The following is a 13,515-nucleotide window of genomic DNA, read 5'->3' as shown; positions in this document are numbered from 1 at the left end:
ACCCTCACCTTGACCTCCTTCCACCTATCGCATTCCCAACGCCTCTCCCCCAAGTCCCTCCTCCCTACCTTTTACCTGAGCCTGCTGGACACACTTTCCTCATTCCTGAAGAAGGGCTCATGCCCGAAACGTCGATTCTCCTGCCCCTTGGATGCTGCCTGACCTGCTGCGCTTTTCCAGCAACACATTTTCAGCTCTGATCTCCAGCATCTGCAGTCCTCACTTTCTCCTTCAACATATTGTCTAGCTATCACCATTGTTAACAGCTAACCCGAGAATGCAACTTTTAAAAAAAGGGTTTTGTGATTTACACATGAAAGAAGTGAAACTATCACTGTATTCTAACAGATGAAAGGCTTAACAGACAATCAGTTTTTCAATGTATGATTTCAGTTACATCACACTGTAAATCTTTCCTATAAATTCTGTGTTATGATCGAGCCCTCCACAATCACCTGATGAAGGAGCGTCACTCTGAAAGCTAGTGTGCTTCCAATTAAACCTGTTGGACTACAACCTGGTGTTGTGTGATTTTTAACTTTGTACACCCCAGTCCAACACCGGCATCTCCGAATCATGGGTATTTTCCTGTTGCTTACAGTGGGGTTAGCCTGAATGTAGATACATGGGAAGACCATCCTCTGAGCCACTCACCATCCTGACTTGGAAATATATCGCTGTTCCTTCACTGTTGCTGGGTCAGAATCCTGGAATTCCCTCCCTCAGGGCATTGTGGGTCAACCCACAGCACATGGACTACAGCGGTTCAAGAAGGCAGCTCACCCCCAACCTTCTCAAGGGGCAACATATTCCACAAACGAACCACAGCAAAATAATTGCAGAAACCCCCTCCCCGTGTCTGTGTGGGTTTCCTCTGGGTGCCCCTGTTTCCTCCCACAGTCCAAAAATGTGCAGGTTATGTAAATTGGTCATGCTAAATTGCCCGTAGTGTAAGGTGCATTAGGTAGAGGTAAATGTAGGGGAATGGGTCTGGGTGGGTTGCCCTTTGGTGGGTTGGTGTGGACTTGTTGGGCCGAAGGACCTGTTTCCACACTGTAGGGAATCTAAAAGAAAAATGACTGAGTTTATTGACGAGGTAGACTCCATCTACCTGTGGAGTCACAGGTAGATAGGATAGTGAAGGTGGCGTTTAGTACACTTTCCTTTATTGGTCAGAGTGTTGAGTACAGGAGTTGGGAGGTCATGTTGCAGCTGTACAGGACATTGGTTAGGCCACTGTTGGAATATTACACGTAATCCTGCTATAGGAAGGATATTGTGAAACTTGAAAGGGTTCAGAAAAGATTTACAAGGATGTTGCCAGGGTTGGAGGATTTGAGCTACAGGGAGAGGCTAAACAGGCTGGGGCTGTTTTCCCTGGAGCATTGGAGGCTGAGGGGTGACCTTATAGAGGTTTACAAACTTATGAGGGGCATGGAGAGGGTAAATAGGCAAAGTGTCCAGAACTAGAGGGCATAGGTTTAGGGTGAGAGGGGAAAGATATAAAAGAGACCTAAGGGGCAACCTTTTCACGCAGAGGGTGGTACGTGTATGGAATGAGCTGCCAGAGGAAGTGGTGGAGGCTGGTACAATTGCAACATTTAAAAGGTATTTGGATGGGTATATGAATAGGAAGGGTTTGGAGGGATATGGGCCAGGTGCTGGCAGGTGGGACGGGTTGGGTCGAAGGGTCTGTTCCTGTGCTGTGTGAATGTGACTTCTACCTCTACACAAAAGGTACAGAGAGGCTCCTATCCTGGGAGGAGTTTGACCCCAGAGTGAGCTGATGCACACGAGAATACTGCCTTGTGCTGCAGGATCAGACTTTCCCTCTCTGAGGAAATGGGTCACGCCTGCTCGATCCTGCCCACCAGACCCTTCCACAAACACAACTGAGATCTCACTGAGTACAGCATTCCAGCACGAGACAGACCACATTCCCTGGGCTGGAATTCCAAACCTGCTCGGAATTAGTGACTCATCTGTTGTGTGGCTGTGGCCCAGACCCCAGCTGAAAGAGAAAATACAGAAGTCAGTGTGTGTTCGCAGACCAGAACCAACTCAGCAAACTCTGGAATGGACGCTCTGCTGCTCACTCACACACACTGTGGGCTTGAAACTGTCAGCTTGTTGGCCTGTAGTCTGCCTGGGAATGATTCGAGTGTTCACCTCTGACCCTGTATCCTGGACACAACAGAGACACAGTGCTGCTTCTCTTGGGAACACCAATGTCCCCAGGCTGAGAGGGGGCTCGGGGTTTTGGAGGAAGGGTAAAGGTTGGTCATCTTGAGCAACAGGTTCGAACCGAAAGCTGATGGATGTCTGAGCTCCCTCATCCTGTGCCCCTTCTTTTCTCAGCCTCCCCCAGCCCAGAACTCTCTTCCCACCTCGTCTATGACATGTTCCTTGCATTCCCCCACCCCCACCCCAGAACCCTTGCTTCCCCTGGCAGGCTATGCAGTGCAGCAGAGAGAGAAATATCAGATCAGCCAAGATCTCATTGAATGGTGAAGCTAACTCAATGGGCTGAATGGCCTCTTCTTCTCCCCTTCTCCCCCTCTCCCCTTAGAACATAGAACATAGAAGAATACAGCGCAGTACAGGCCCTTCGGCCCTCGATGTTGCGCCGATCAAAGCCCACCTAACCTACACTAACCCACTATCCTCCATATACCTATCCAATGCCCGCTTAAATACCCATAAAGAGGGAGAGTCCACCACTGCTACTGGCAGAGCATTCCATGAACTTACGACTCGCTGAGTGAAGAACCTACCCCTAACATCAGTCCTATATCTACCCCCCCTTAATTTAAAGCTATGCCCCCTTGTAATAGCTGACTCCATACGTGGAAAAAGGTTCTCACTGTCAACCCTATCTAACCCCCTAATCATCTTGTACACCTCTATCAAGTCACCCCTAAACCTTCTTTTCTCCAATGAAAACAACCCCAAGTGCCTCAGCCTTTCCTCATAGGATCTTCCTACCATACCAGGCAACATCCTGGTAAACCTCCTCTGCACCCGTTCCAGTGCCTCCACATCCTTCCAATAGTATGGCGACCAAAACTGCACACAATACTCCAGATGCGGCCGCACCAGAGTCTTGTACAACTGCAACATGACCTCAGGACTCCGGAGCTCAATTCCTCTACCAATAAAAGCCAGTACGCCATATGCCTTCTTCACCGCACTATTTACCTGGGTGGCAACTTTCAGAGATCTGTGTACATGGACACCAAGATCCCTCTGCTCTTCCACACTACCAAGTATCCGACCATTAGCCCAGTACCCCATCTTTTTATTACTTCTCCCACCCCCCCACCCACCCCTTTGTCTTTTGGTCCTCAAAGTTTGTGAGAAGATTTGTAGCTCGGGCACCGAGCTGGGAATTTGTGTTCCAGACATTTCGTCCCCCGTCTAGGTGATATCCTCAGTGCTTGGGAGCCTCCTGTGAAGCGCTTCTGTGATCTTTCCTCCGGCATTTGTAGTGGTTTGAATCTGCCCCTTCCGGTTGTCAGTTCCAGCTGTCCGCTGCAGTGCTCGGTATATTGGGTCCAGGTCGATGTGCTTATTGATTGAATCTGTGGATGAGTGCCATGCCTCTAGGAATTCCCTGGCTGTTCTCTGTTTGGCTTGTCCTATAATAGTCGTGTTGTCCCAGTCGAATTCATGTTGCTTGTCATCTGCGTGTGTGGCTACTAAGGATAGCTGGTCGTGTCGTTTCGTGGCTAGTTGGTGTTAATGGATGCGGATCATTAGCTGTCTTCCTGTTTGTCCTATGTAGAGTTTTGTGCAGTCCTTGCATGGGATTTTGTACACTACGTTGGTTTTGTTCATGCTGAGTATCGGATCCTTCGTCCTGGTGAGTTGTTGTCTGAGCGTGGCTGTTGGTTTGTGTGCTGTTATGAGTCCTAGTGGTCGCAGTAGTCTGGCTGTCAGTTCAGAAATGCTCCTGATGTATGGTAGTGTGGCTAGTCCTTTGGGTTGTGGCATGTCCTCGTTCCGTTGTCTTTCCCTTAGGCATCTGTTGATGAAATTGCGGGGGTATCCGTTTTTGGCGAATACGTTGTATAGGTGTTCTTCTTCCTCTTTTTGCAGTTCTGGTGTACTGCAGTGTGTTGTGGCTCTTTTGAACAGTGTCTTGATGCAACTTCTTTTGTGTGTGTTGGGGTGGTTGCTTTCGTAGTTTAGGACTTGGTCTGTGTGTGTGTCTTTCTTGTAAACCTTTGTGGTGAATTCTCCATTCGGTGTTCTCTGTACCATCACGTCTAGGAATGGGAATTGGTTGTCCTTTTCTTCCTCTCTAGTGAATCGGATTCCTGTGAGTGCGGCGTTGATGATCCGGTGTGTGTTCTATTGGTCTATTGGAGATTATCAAGACAAGACAATAAATCCAGGAACATGGAGGAGATTCCAAGAGAGGCAAAAGTGTGGATACATTTTCAGAGCAAGTTGGACGAGCATGAGGAAGTTAGAGTGAGATAACACAGGACAGGATCAATGAACAGGGTGGACGGTCACACATTCCAGGAAGACAGAAAAAAAAAACCTTCGGTTCAACATCCCAAAGCCAGAGGACCTCTCCCACTGCACTGCACCTCCCAGGTTCGGGATTTGCACCATCTCAGATCATTAGGTCCTGTAACAGATAGTGAGGCCAGCTGAGAGGATCATCGCGGTCCCTCTCCCCTCCATTACAGACATCTAAACCACACACTGCATCCGAAAGGCTAAGAGCATTGGTGGAAGATCACCCCCTCACTCAGACTCTTCTCCCCCCTACCATCTGGCTGAAGATACCAGAGCATTCGGTCTCTCACAGCCAGACTGTGTAACAGTTTCTTCCCCCAGGCCCTCAGCCTCCTTAACGCAGTATGATCAAACTCTTTTCCCATCTGAAACTCCTTGAGCGACTTCAAATTGCTGTTCGGAAAACATCTATTATTTATCGTTCTTCTATTTCACTGCAATTTGCAGGTTTTGCACTTCCTTATGGTGTGTATGATTGTGTAGTTTGTTCTGGCCGTGTAGCTCCCTCGGTCCTGGAGGAACGCTGCCTCGTTTCTACTGGATCAGCTGGATATGGAAAAATTATAAATAGACTGTACTCCAGTCTACTTGACAATGCTGCCACCTGGTGTGCAGATCCACAGTAGGTCACTGGACATCATGGATCCAGCCCAAGAGTGTGGGAATCTCCTCTGCAGGACAGCACTCGATAATGGTAAAACAAACATCATCCCCAGGATGGGAGAGTGGCCTTTCACTGTCAGAGGCCAGCCTCAATCCAAGACCAAGCTAATACTCTAGAGGGCAACAATGAGAGCTGTCCAAAATGGACATCTCAAATACTTCAATAAATAATGCCAAAGATGTATCCACAGAATTCGGTAATAGAGTCTCCAATATCAATCTCACTACAGGATAGAGTCTCCAATATCCATCCTCTACAGGATGGAGTCTCCAATGTCCATCCCCATACAGGATAGAGTCTCCAATATCCAAACCCTACAGGATAGTCTCCAATATCAATCCCCCTACAGGATGAAGTCTCCAATATCCGTCTCCCTACAGGATAGTCTCCAATATCCAAACCCTACACGTTACAGTCTCCAATATCAATCTCCCTACAGGATAGAGTCTCCAATATCTACGTCCTACAGAATAGTGTCTTCCATATCACTCTCCTCAGGATAGCATCTCCAGTATCAATAGCCCTACAGGATAGAGTCTCCAATATCCATTCCCCCTACAGGATAGAGTCTCCAATATCCATTCCCCCTACAGGATAGTCTCCAATATCTATCTCCCTACAGGATAGAGTCACCAATATCCATTCCCCCTACAGGATACAGTCTCCAAAAGCCATTTCCCTACAGGATAGAGTCTCCAATATCCACCTCCCTACAGGATAGTGTATCCAATATACATCTCCCTACAGGATACAGTATCCAATATCCATGTCCCTACAGGATAGAGTCTCCAATATCCATCCAACTGCAGGATAGAGTCTCCAATAACCATCTCCTACAGGATAGTGTCTCCAATATCCACCTCCCTACAGGATAGAGTCTCCAATATCCATTCCCCCTACAGGATACAGTGTCCAATAACCATCCCCTACAGGATAGAGCCTCCAATATCCATCTCCCTACAGGATAGAGTTTCCAATATCCATCTCCCTACAGGATAGAGTCTCCAATATCCATTCAACTACAGGATAGAGTCTCCAATATCCATCCCTCTACAGGATAGAGTCTCCAATATCCATTCCCCCTACAGGATAGAGTCTCCAATATCCATTCCCCCTACAGGATAGAGTCTCCAATATCCATTCCCCCTACAGGATAGTCTCCAATATCTATCTCCCTACAGGATAGAGTCACCAATATCCATTCCCCCTACAGGATACAGTCTCCAAAAGCCATTTCCCTACAGGATAGAGTCTCCAATATCCACCTCCCTACAGGATAGTGTATCCAATATACATCTCCCTACAGGATACAGTATCCAATATCCATGTCCCTACAGGATAGAGTCTCCAATATCCATCCAACTGCAGGATAGAGTCTCCAATAACCATCTCCTACAGGATAGTGTCTCCAATATCCACCTCCCTACAGGATAGAGTCTCCAATATCCATTCCCCCTACAGGATACAGTGTCCAATAACCATCCCCTACAGGATAGAGCCTCCAATATCCATCTCCCTACAGGATAGAGTTTCCAATATCCATCTCCCTACAGGATAGAGTCTCCAATATCCATTCAACTACAGGATAGAGTCTCCAATATCCATCCCTCTACAGGATAGAGTCTCCAATATCCATTCCCCCTACAGGATAGAGTCTCCAATATCCATTCCCCCTACAGGATAGAGTCTCCAATATCCATCCCCTACAGGATAGAGTCTCCAATATCCATCTTCCTACAGGATAGTGTCTCCAATATCCATCCAACTACAGGATAGAGTCTCCAATAACCATCTCCTACAGGATAGTGTCTCCAATATCCACCTCCCTACAGGATACAGTATCCAATACCCATCTCCCTACAGGATAGAGTCTCCAATATCCATCCAACTTCAGGATAGAGTCGCCAATATCCATCCAACTACAGGATAGAGTCGCCAATATCCATCTCCCTACAGGATAGTGTCTCCAATATCCATCCAACTGCAGGATAGAGTCTCCAATATCCATCTCCCGACAGGATAGAGTTGCCAATATCCTTCTCCCTACAGGATAGAGTCTCCAATATCCATCCCTCTACAGGATAGAGTCTCCAATATCCATCCCCTACAGGATAGAGTCTCCAATATCCATCTCCCTACAGGATAGAGTCTCCAATATCCATCTCCCTACAGGATAGAGTGTCCAATATCCATCTCCCTACAGGATAGAGTCTCCAATATCCATCCCCTACAGGATAGAGTCTCCAATATCCATCTTCCTACAGGATAGAGTCTCCAATATCCATCCAACTACAGGATAGAGTCTCCAATATCCATCCAACTACAGGATAGAGTCTCCAATATCCATCCAACTACAGGATAGAGTCTCCAATATCCATCCTCCTACAGGATAGAGTCGCCAATATCCATCTTCCTACAGGATAGAGTCCCCAATATCCATCTCCCTACAGGATAGAGTCTCCAATATCCATCTCCCTACAGGATAGTGTCTCCAATATCCATCTCCCTACAGGATAGAGTCTCCAATATCCATCCTCCTACAGGATAGAGTCTCCAATATCCATCTCCCTACAGGATAGAGTCTCCAATATCCATCTCCCTACAGGATAGAGTCTCCAATATCCGTCCTCCTACAGGATAGAGTCTCCAATATCCATCTCCCTACAGGATAGAGTCTCCAATATCCATCTCCCTACAGGATAGAGTCTCCAATATCCATCTCCCTACAGGATAGAGTGTCCAATATCCATCTCACTACAGGATAGAGTCTCCAATATCCATCCAACTACAGGATAGAGTCTCCAATATCCATCCAACTACAGGATAGAGTCTCCAATATCCATCCAACTACAGGATAGAGTCTCCAATATCCATCCTCCTACAGGATAGAGTCGCCAATATCCATCTTCCTACAGGATAGAGTCTCCAATATCCATCCCCTACAGGATAGAGTCTCCAATATCCATCTCCCTACAGGATAGTGTCTCCAATATCCATCTCCCTGCAGGATAGAGTCTCCAATATCCATCTCATAAGAACCAGGAGTCGGCCGTCCGGCCCCTTGAGCCTGCTCCACCATTCAATAAGATCAGGGCTGGTCTTCTCATGGACTCAGCTCCACCTCCCCGCCCTCTCACACTAACCCTTAATTCCTTCACTGTTCAAAAGATCTTAGCTTTAAAAACATTTCCCCAAGTAGCCTCAGGGAATTCCACAGATTCACAACCTTTTGGGATAAGAGGTTCCTCCTCAGCTCCGTCTCAAATCTGCTCCCCTTTATGAGACTATGCACCTAGCTCTAGGTTCACCACCACTCCCCCAACCAGTGGAAACAACCTCCCTGCTTCTACCTTATCTATTCCCGTCATAATTTATATGTTTCTGTCTGATCCCTCCACCCCCGCCTCCTCATTCTTCAAAATTCCAGTGAATATAATCCCAGTCCACTCAGTATCTCCTCATTAGCCAACCCTCTCAACTCCGGATTCAATGTAGTGAACCTCCTCTGCACCCCCAACCTTTCTCAAAACTGTACACAGTACTCCAGGTGTGGCCTCACCGGTACCCTGTACAGTTACAGCATAACCTCCCTGTTTTTAAACTCAATCCCTTTAGCAATGAAGGACAAAATTCCATTTGCCTCCTTAATTACCTGCTGCACCTGCAGACCAACCATCTGTGATTCCTGTACAAGGACTCCCAGCTCCCTCTGCACTGCAGCATGCTGCAATTTCTCACCATTCAAGTGATAGTCCCTTTTACTGTTATTCCTATCAAAATGGATATCAATATTGTACTCTACCTGCCAGACCTTTGCCCACTTGTTTTAGCTATGTCCCTCTGCAAACTTTCACGGTCCTCTGCACTTTACTCCATCAGTGATCTTGGTGTCATCTGCAAACTTTGACACGCTGCACTTGGTCCCCAACTTCAAATCATCTATGTATATTGTGAATAATTACACTCCCAACACTGACCCTTGAGGTGCACAAGTTACTGATTGCCAATTGAAATAGCACTCATTTATCCCCACTCTCTGCTTCTTGTTAGTCAACAATCCTCTATCCATGCTAATACTTTACCCGTAACGACGGACATATTTTATCTTGTGCAGCAGCTTCTTGTTTGGCGCCTTATCCAAGGCCTTTTGGAAATCTAGGTACGCCACATCTACTGGGTCCCCGTTGTCCACCTTTCTCGTTATGTCTTTGTAGAATTGCAGTAGATCAATTAAGGATGACCGGCCCTTCATGAACCCGTGCTGTACCTGCCCAACAGGCCTCGCTATTTCTTCCCCAGACCTCAGTAAAGACACAGAGCTCAGAACATCTCTTCACTTCACCCCCAGCCCCGACTCTTTCACCAAATACCTTGGATCTGTGTCCCTCTGATTACTGCCTGTCCAGCTCTGAAAACATTTCTCCTTATTTAATTATTAAACCAGTTCTTCATTTTAAACAGCTCGAGTGAATCTTCTCTCTGCTCCAAGGAGAATAAACCCAGGCTGTCCAATTTACTTCCACATTCGACAAGCTCCACGTTTCTGGACAGAATCTGGAAAGTGAGTGCAGACATGGAATGGGTCTCGGGAGACAGGTGAAAGGTGAAGACAGTGACAGGAATACTGTCACCTCCTGGATTAGCCCCACAGACACACACACACACACTGTTGGCAGGTTGCATTTTATTAAATACATGATCACTTTACACCTCCCACTACCCCCCCCCCCCAGCAGAGAGACAGTGCACACACCCCCTCCCAGAGAGACAGTGTACACACCCCCTCCCAGAGAGACAGTGTACACACCCCCTCCCAGAGAGACAGTGTATATATACACACCCCTCCCAGAGAGACACTGTATACACACACCCCCCCCTCCTAGAGAGAGTGTATAAACACACACACCTCCCTCCCAGAGAGACAGTGTATACACACACACCCCCCTCCCAGAGAGAGTGTATACACACACACACCCCCTCCCAGAGAGAGTGTATACACACACACACCCCCTCCCAGAGAGACATTGTATACACACACACACCCCTCCCAGCGAGACAGTGTATACACACACACCCCCCTCCCAGAGAGACAGTGTATACACACACACCCCCCTCCCAGAGAGACAGTGTATACACACACACACCCCCTCCCAGAGAGACATTGTATACACACACACACCCCTCCCAGCGAGACAGTGTATACACACACACCCCCCCTCCCAGAGAGACAGTGTATACACACACACACCCCCTCCCAGAGAGACATTGTATACACATACACACCCCTCCCAGCGAGACAGTGTATACACACACACACCCCTCCCAGAGAGACAGTGTATACACACACACACCCCTCCCAGAGAGAGTGTATACACACACACACCCCTCCCAGAGAGACAGTGTATACACACACACACCCCTCCCAGAGAGAGTGTATACACACACACACCCCTCCCAGAGAGAGTGTATACACACACACACCCCTCCCAGAGAGACAGTGTATACACACACACCCCTCCCAGAGAGACAGTGTATACACACACACCCCCCTCCCAGAGAGACAGTGTATACACACACACACCCCTCCCAGAGAGATAGTGTATACACACACACACCCCTCTCCCAGAGAGACAGTGTATACACACACACACCCCTCCCAGAGGGACAGTGTATACACACACACACCCCTCCCAGAGAGATAGTGTATACACACACACCCCTCTCCCAGAGAGACAGTGTATACACACACACCCCTCTCCCAGAGAGACAGCGTATATACACACACACCCCTCCCAGACAGTGTATACACACACACACCCCCCTCCCAGAGAGACAGTGTATAGACACACACCCCCCTCCTAGAGAGACAGTGTATACACACACACCCCTCCCAGAGAGACAATGTACACACTCTACCCCCCCATCCTCCTGAGGGACACTGTAAAAAGCACCCTCCCCACCCCCCAGCAGAGGGTGTGTGTAGCTGCCCCGGGTGGGTGTGGGTGAGGGTGAGGGTGAGGGTGAGACTGCCTGGCAGGCTGATCAATCACAATCTGTGCCCGTGAACACTGAGCAGACACATCACCGTCATCATCGTCTCTGTCATCGTTGGCTGATCCAAGTCGGCAACGTTGAGCTGGTGAGAGCACCTGGGCCTAGCCACTGAGCCCACCTGGTGTCCCCCTCCCCTCCCCTCCCCTCCCCCCCCCCCCACCGACCCAGCCCCCTCCCTCCCTCCCTCCCCCCAACAATACACAGGCCGACCCTCCTTCACCCTTCACAGTCCAGCTCCAGGGTGACCTCAGAGTCCCGAGTGTGCTCCATACCCCATTAGCCTCACTCCCCGGACCCTCCCCTCCCTATCACTCTGGGACCTCGGGGACAATATTGATCATGAGTTCCTCGCTGCCTCTGCGCACCACCACGGTCAGGGAGTTCTCCCGGTGAACCGCCCGGTAAACATCCTCCGCCGTCTTCACCACACGGCCATTTATCTCCAGGACAATGTCGCCCGGCCTCACTCCAGCTCTGTCCAAATGAGGGGTGGGCGAGGGGAGGGTGGAGAGAGAGAGAGAGAGGGACATTACCACCAGGAGCAGCTCAGTGGCACCGGCACTGAGGGATGAGGGTGTCGGGGTGGGACAGGAGAGAGATTATGGGGGGGGTAGGTTGACAGGAGAGTGCGGGGGGGGGGTGTTGGGGGGACAAAGAGAGACAGAAGAGGAAAGTTGGAGAGCAAGAAGGAAGAGAGAGAGAAAGATAATATGGGGAAGGAGGCCATGAGGGTGGGAAGTGGAGGGTTTAGGGACAGAGTGTCGGAGGAATGGGGAAACAGAGGGGCTTGGGAGATGTGAGGCAGTGGAGGGAGAAGGACAGGGTGCAGTGAAGGATGTAACAGTATCCTGCAGTTACACAATAAACCCACCCCCACCAAATACCACCTTCCCATCTCCAGAACCCAGCCCTCACCAAACCCCCAGCCCCAGCATCCCTTCTCCAACAGCACCCCCCCCATCTCAAAAATCCCATTGCCCGTCCTCTACACTCCCCACCTCAATGTCCCCAATAAGCCCTCCCATTTCCACCTTCCGCTGTCCCCAATAGCCTATCTCCCGTCCCCTTTAGCATTCTGAAACCCCTTCCCACTCCAATAGCCCCTCAGTTGCCCCCAGCATCTCCTTCCCTGTCTCCTGTACCCCTCACCATTTGCAATACCCCATCTGTCCCCAACAGCCCATCACAGATGCCCCCTTCCTGAGCCCCCAGTTCCCCTGTCCCCAGGTCACATTCCTGCCCTCTCCAATAAGCCCCTTTCTCTAGCCCCTGCGGTTACTCACAGATACGCTGGAGAGCCAGTGATCACTTTGTGGATTAAAACGCCGTAGGAGACATTTGGGAATCTGGGATCTCGCAGCTTCAGCTCCCTCAGGATTCTGAAATGTTGAAAATCACTCCAAGTAGTGCCAGCTTCTGAAATACCCTTCCCTTCCCAAAGACATTCCAACAAAGAAGCCTGAAACTCCAAATACCACCTCCCCTCAGCCTTAATACCCCACATCATCCAATCACACAGAGACCCCACCCAAAGCACCTCACTCAAACTCCCCTCTCCCAAAATATCCCCCCGTTTGTTCTAATGACATTGTCATCTCAAACACCCATTTATCAGGAGTGCAGCTCCAACAACACACAAGAAGATTGACACCATCCAGGACAGAACAGCCCACTTGATTGGCATCACATCCACAAACATCCCCTCCCTCCACCACCGACACTCAGTAACAGCAGTGTGTACCATCTACAAGATGCACTGCAGTAATTCACCAAAGATCCTCAGTCAGCACCTTCCAAACCCACAACCACTGGAGGAATAAGAGCAGCAGATACATGAGAACATCACCCCCTTCAAGATCCCCTCCTCGTCTGTCACCATCCTGACCATGGAAGTGTATCGCTGTTCCTTCACTGTCACGAGGTCAAAATCCTAGAACTCCCTCCATAACAACAACTTATTTTTAAAAATTCACAGGATGAGGGTGTCATAGAGATGTACAGCAGGGAAACAGACCCTTCGGTCCAACCCGTTCATGCCGACCAGATATCCCAACCCAATCTAGTCCCACCTGACAGCACCTGGCCCATATCCCTCCAAACCCTTCCTATTCATATACCCATCCAAATGCCTCTTAAATGTTGCAATTGTACCAGCCTCCACCACTTCCTCTGGCAGCTCATTCCATACTCGTACCACCCTCTGTGTGAAAAGGTTACCCCTTAGGTCTCTTTTATATCTTTCCCCTCTCACCCTAAACCTATGCCCT

The 13,515-nt window shown here is 49.0% G+C and overlaps 1 protein-coding gene across 2 annotated transcripts in view; it reads right to left on the bottom strand.

Moving 5' to 3' along the window:
• Positions 1-11,432: 11,432 nt before the first annotated feature.
• Positions 11,433-13,515, bottom strand: part of LOC140482077 (serine protease HTRA2, mitochondrial-like) — a 40,209-nt gene continuing 38,126 nt past the window's right edge. For both annotated transcript variants that reach the window (XM_072579012.1, XM_072579004.1), the window contains 2 exons: positions 12,532-12,627; positions 11,433-11,722 (listed from right to left, as the gene is read on the bottom strand). In XM_072579012.1, the coding sequence (XP_072435113.1) occupies positions 11,557-11,722; positions 12,532-12,627 (262 nt within the window). In that variant the 3' untranslated portion in view covers positions 11,433-11,556. The remainder of the gene's footprint in view (positions 11,723-12,531; positions 12,628-13,515) is intronic.

The sequence above is a fragment of the Chiloscyllium punctatum genome, chromosome 1 (assembly GCF_047496795.1).
Source record: "Chiloscyllium punctatum isolate Juve2018m chromosome 1, sChiPun1.3, whole genome shotgun sequence".
In the NCBI taxonomy this organism is placed as follows: domain Eukaryota; kingdom Metazoa; phylum Chordata; class Chondrichthyes; order Orectolobiformes; family Hemiscylliidae; genus Chiloscyllium; species Chiloscyllium punctatum.
The sequence above is the reverse complement of the archived record's forward strand: the minus strand, read 5'-3'. Positions and strand labels throughout refer to the sequence as shown.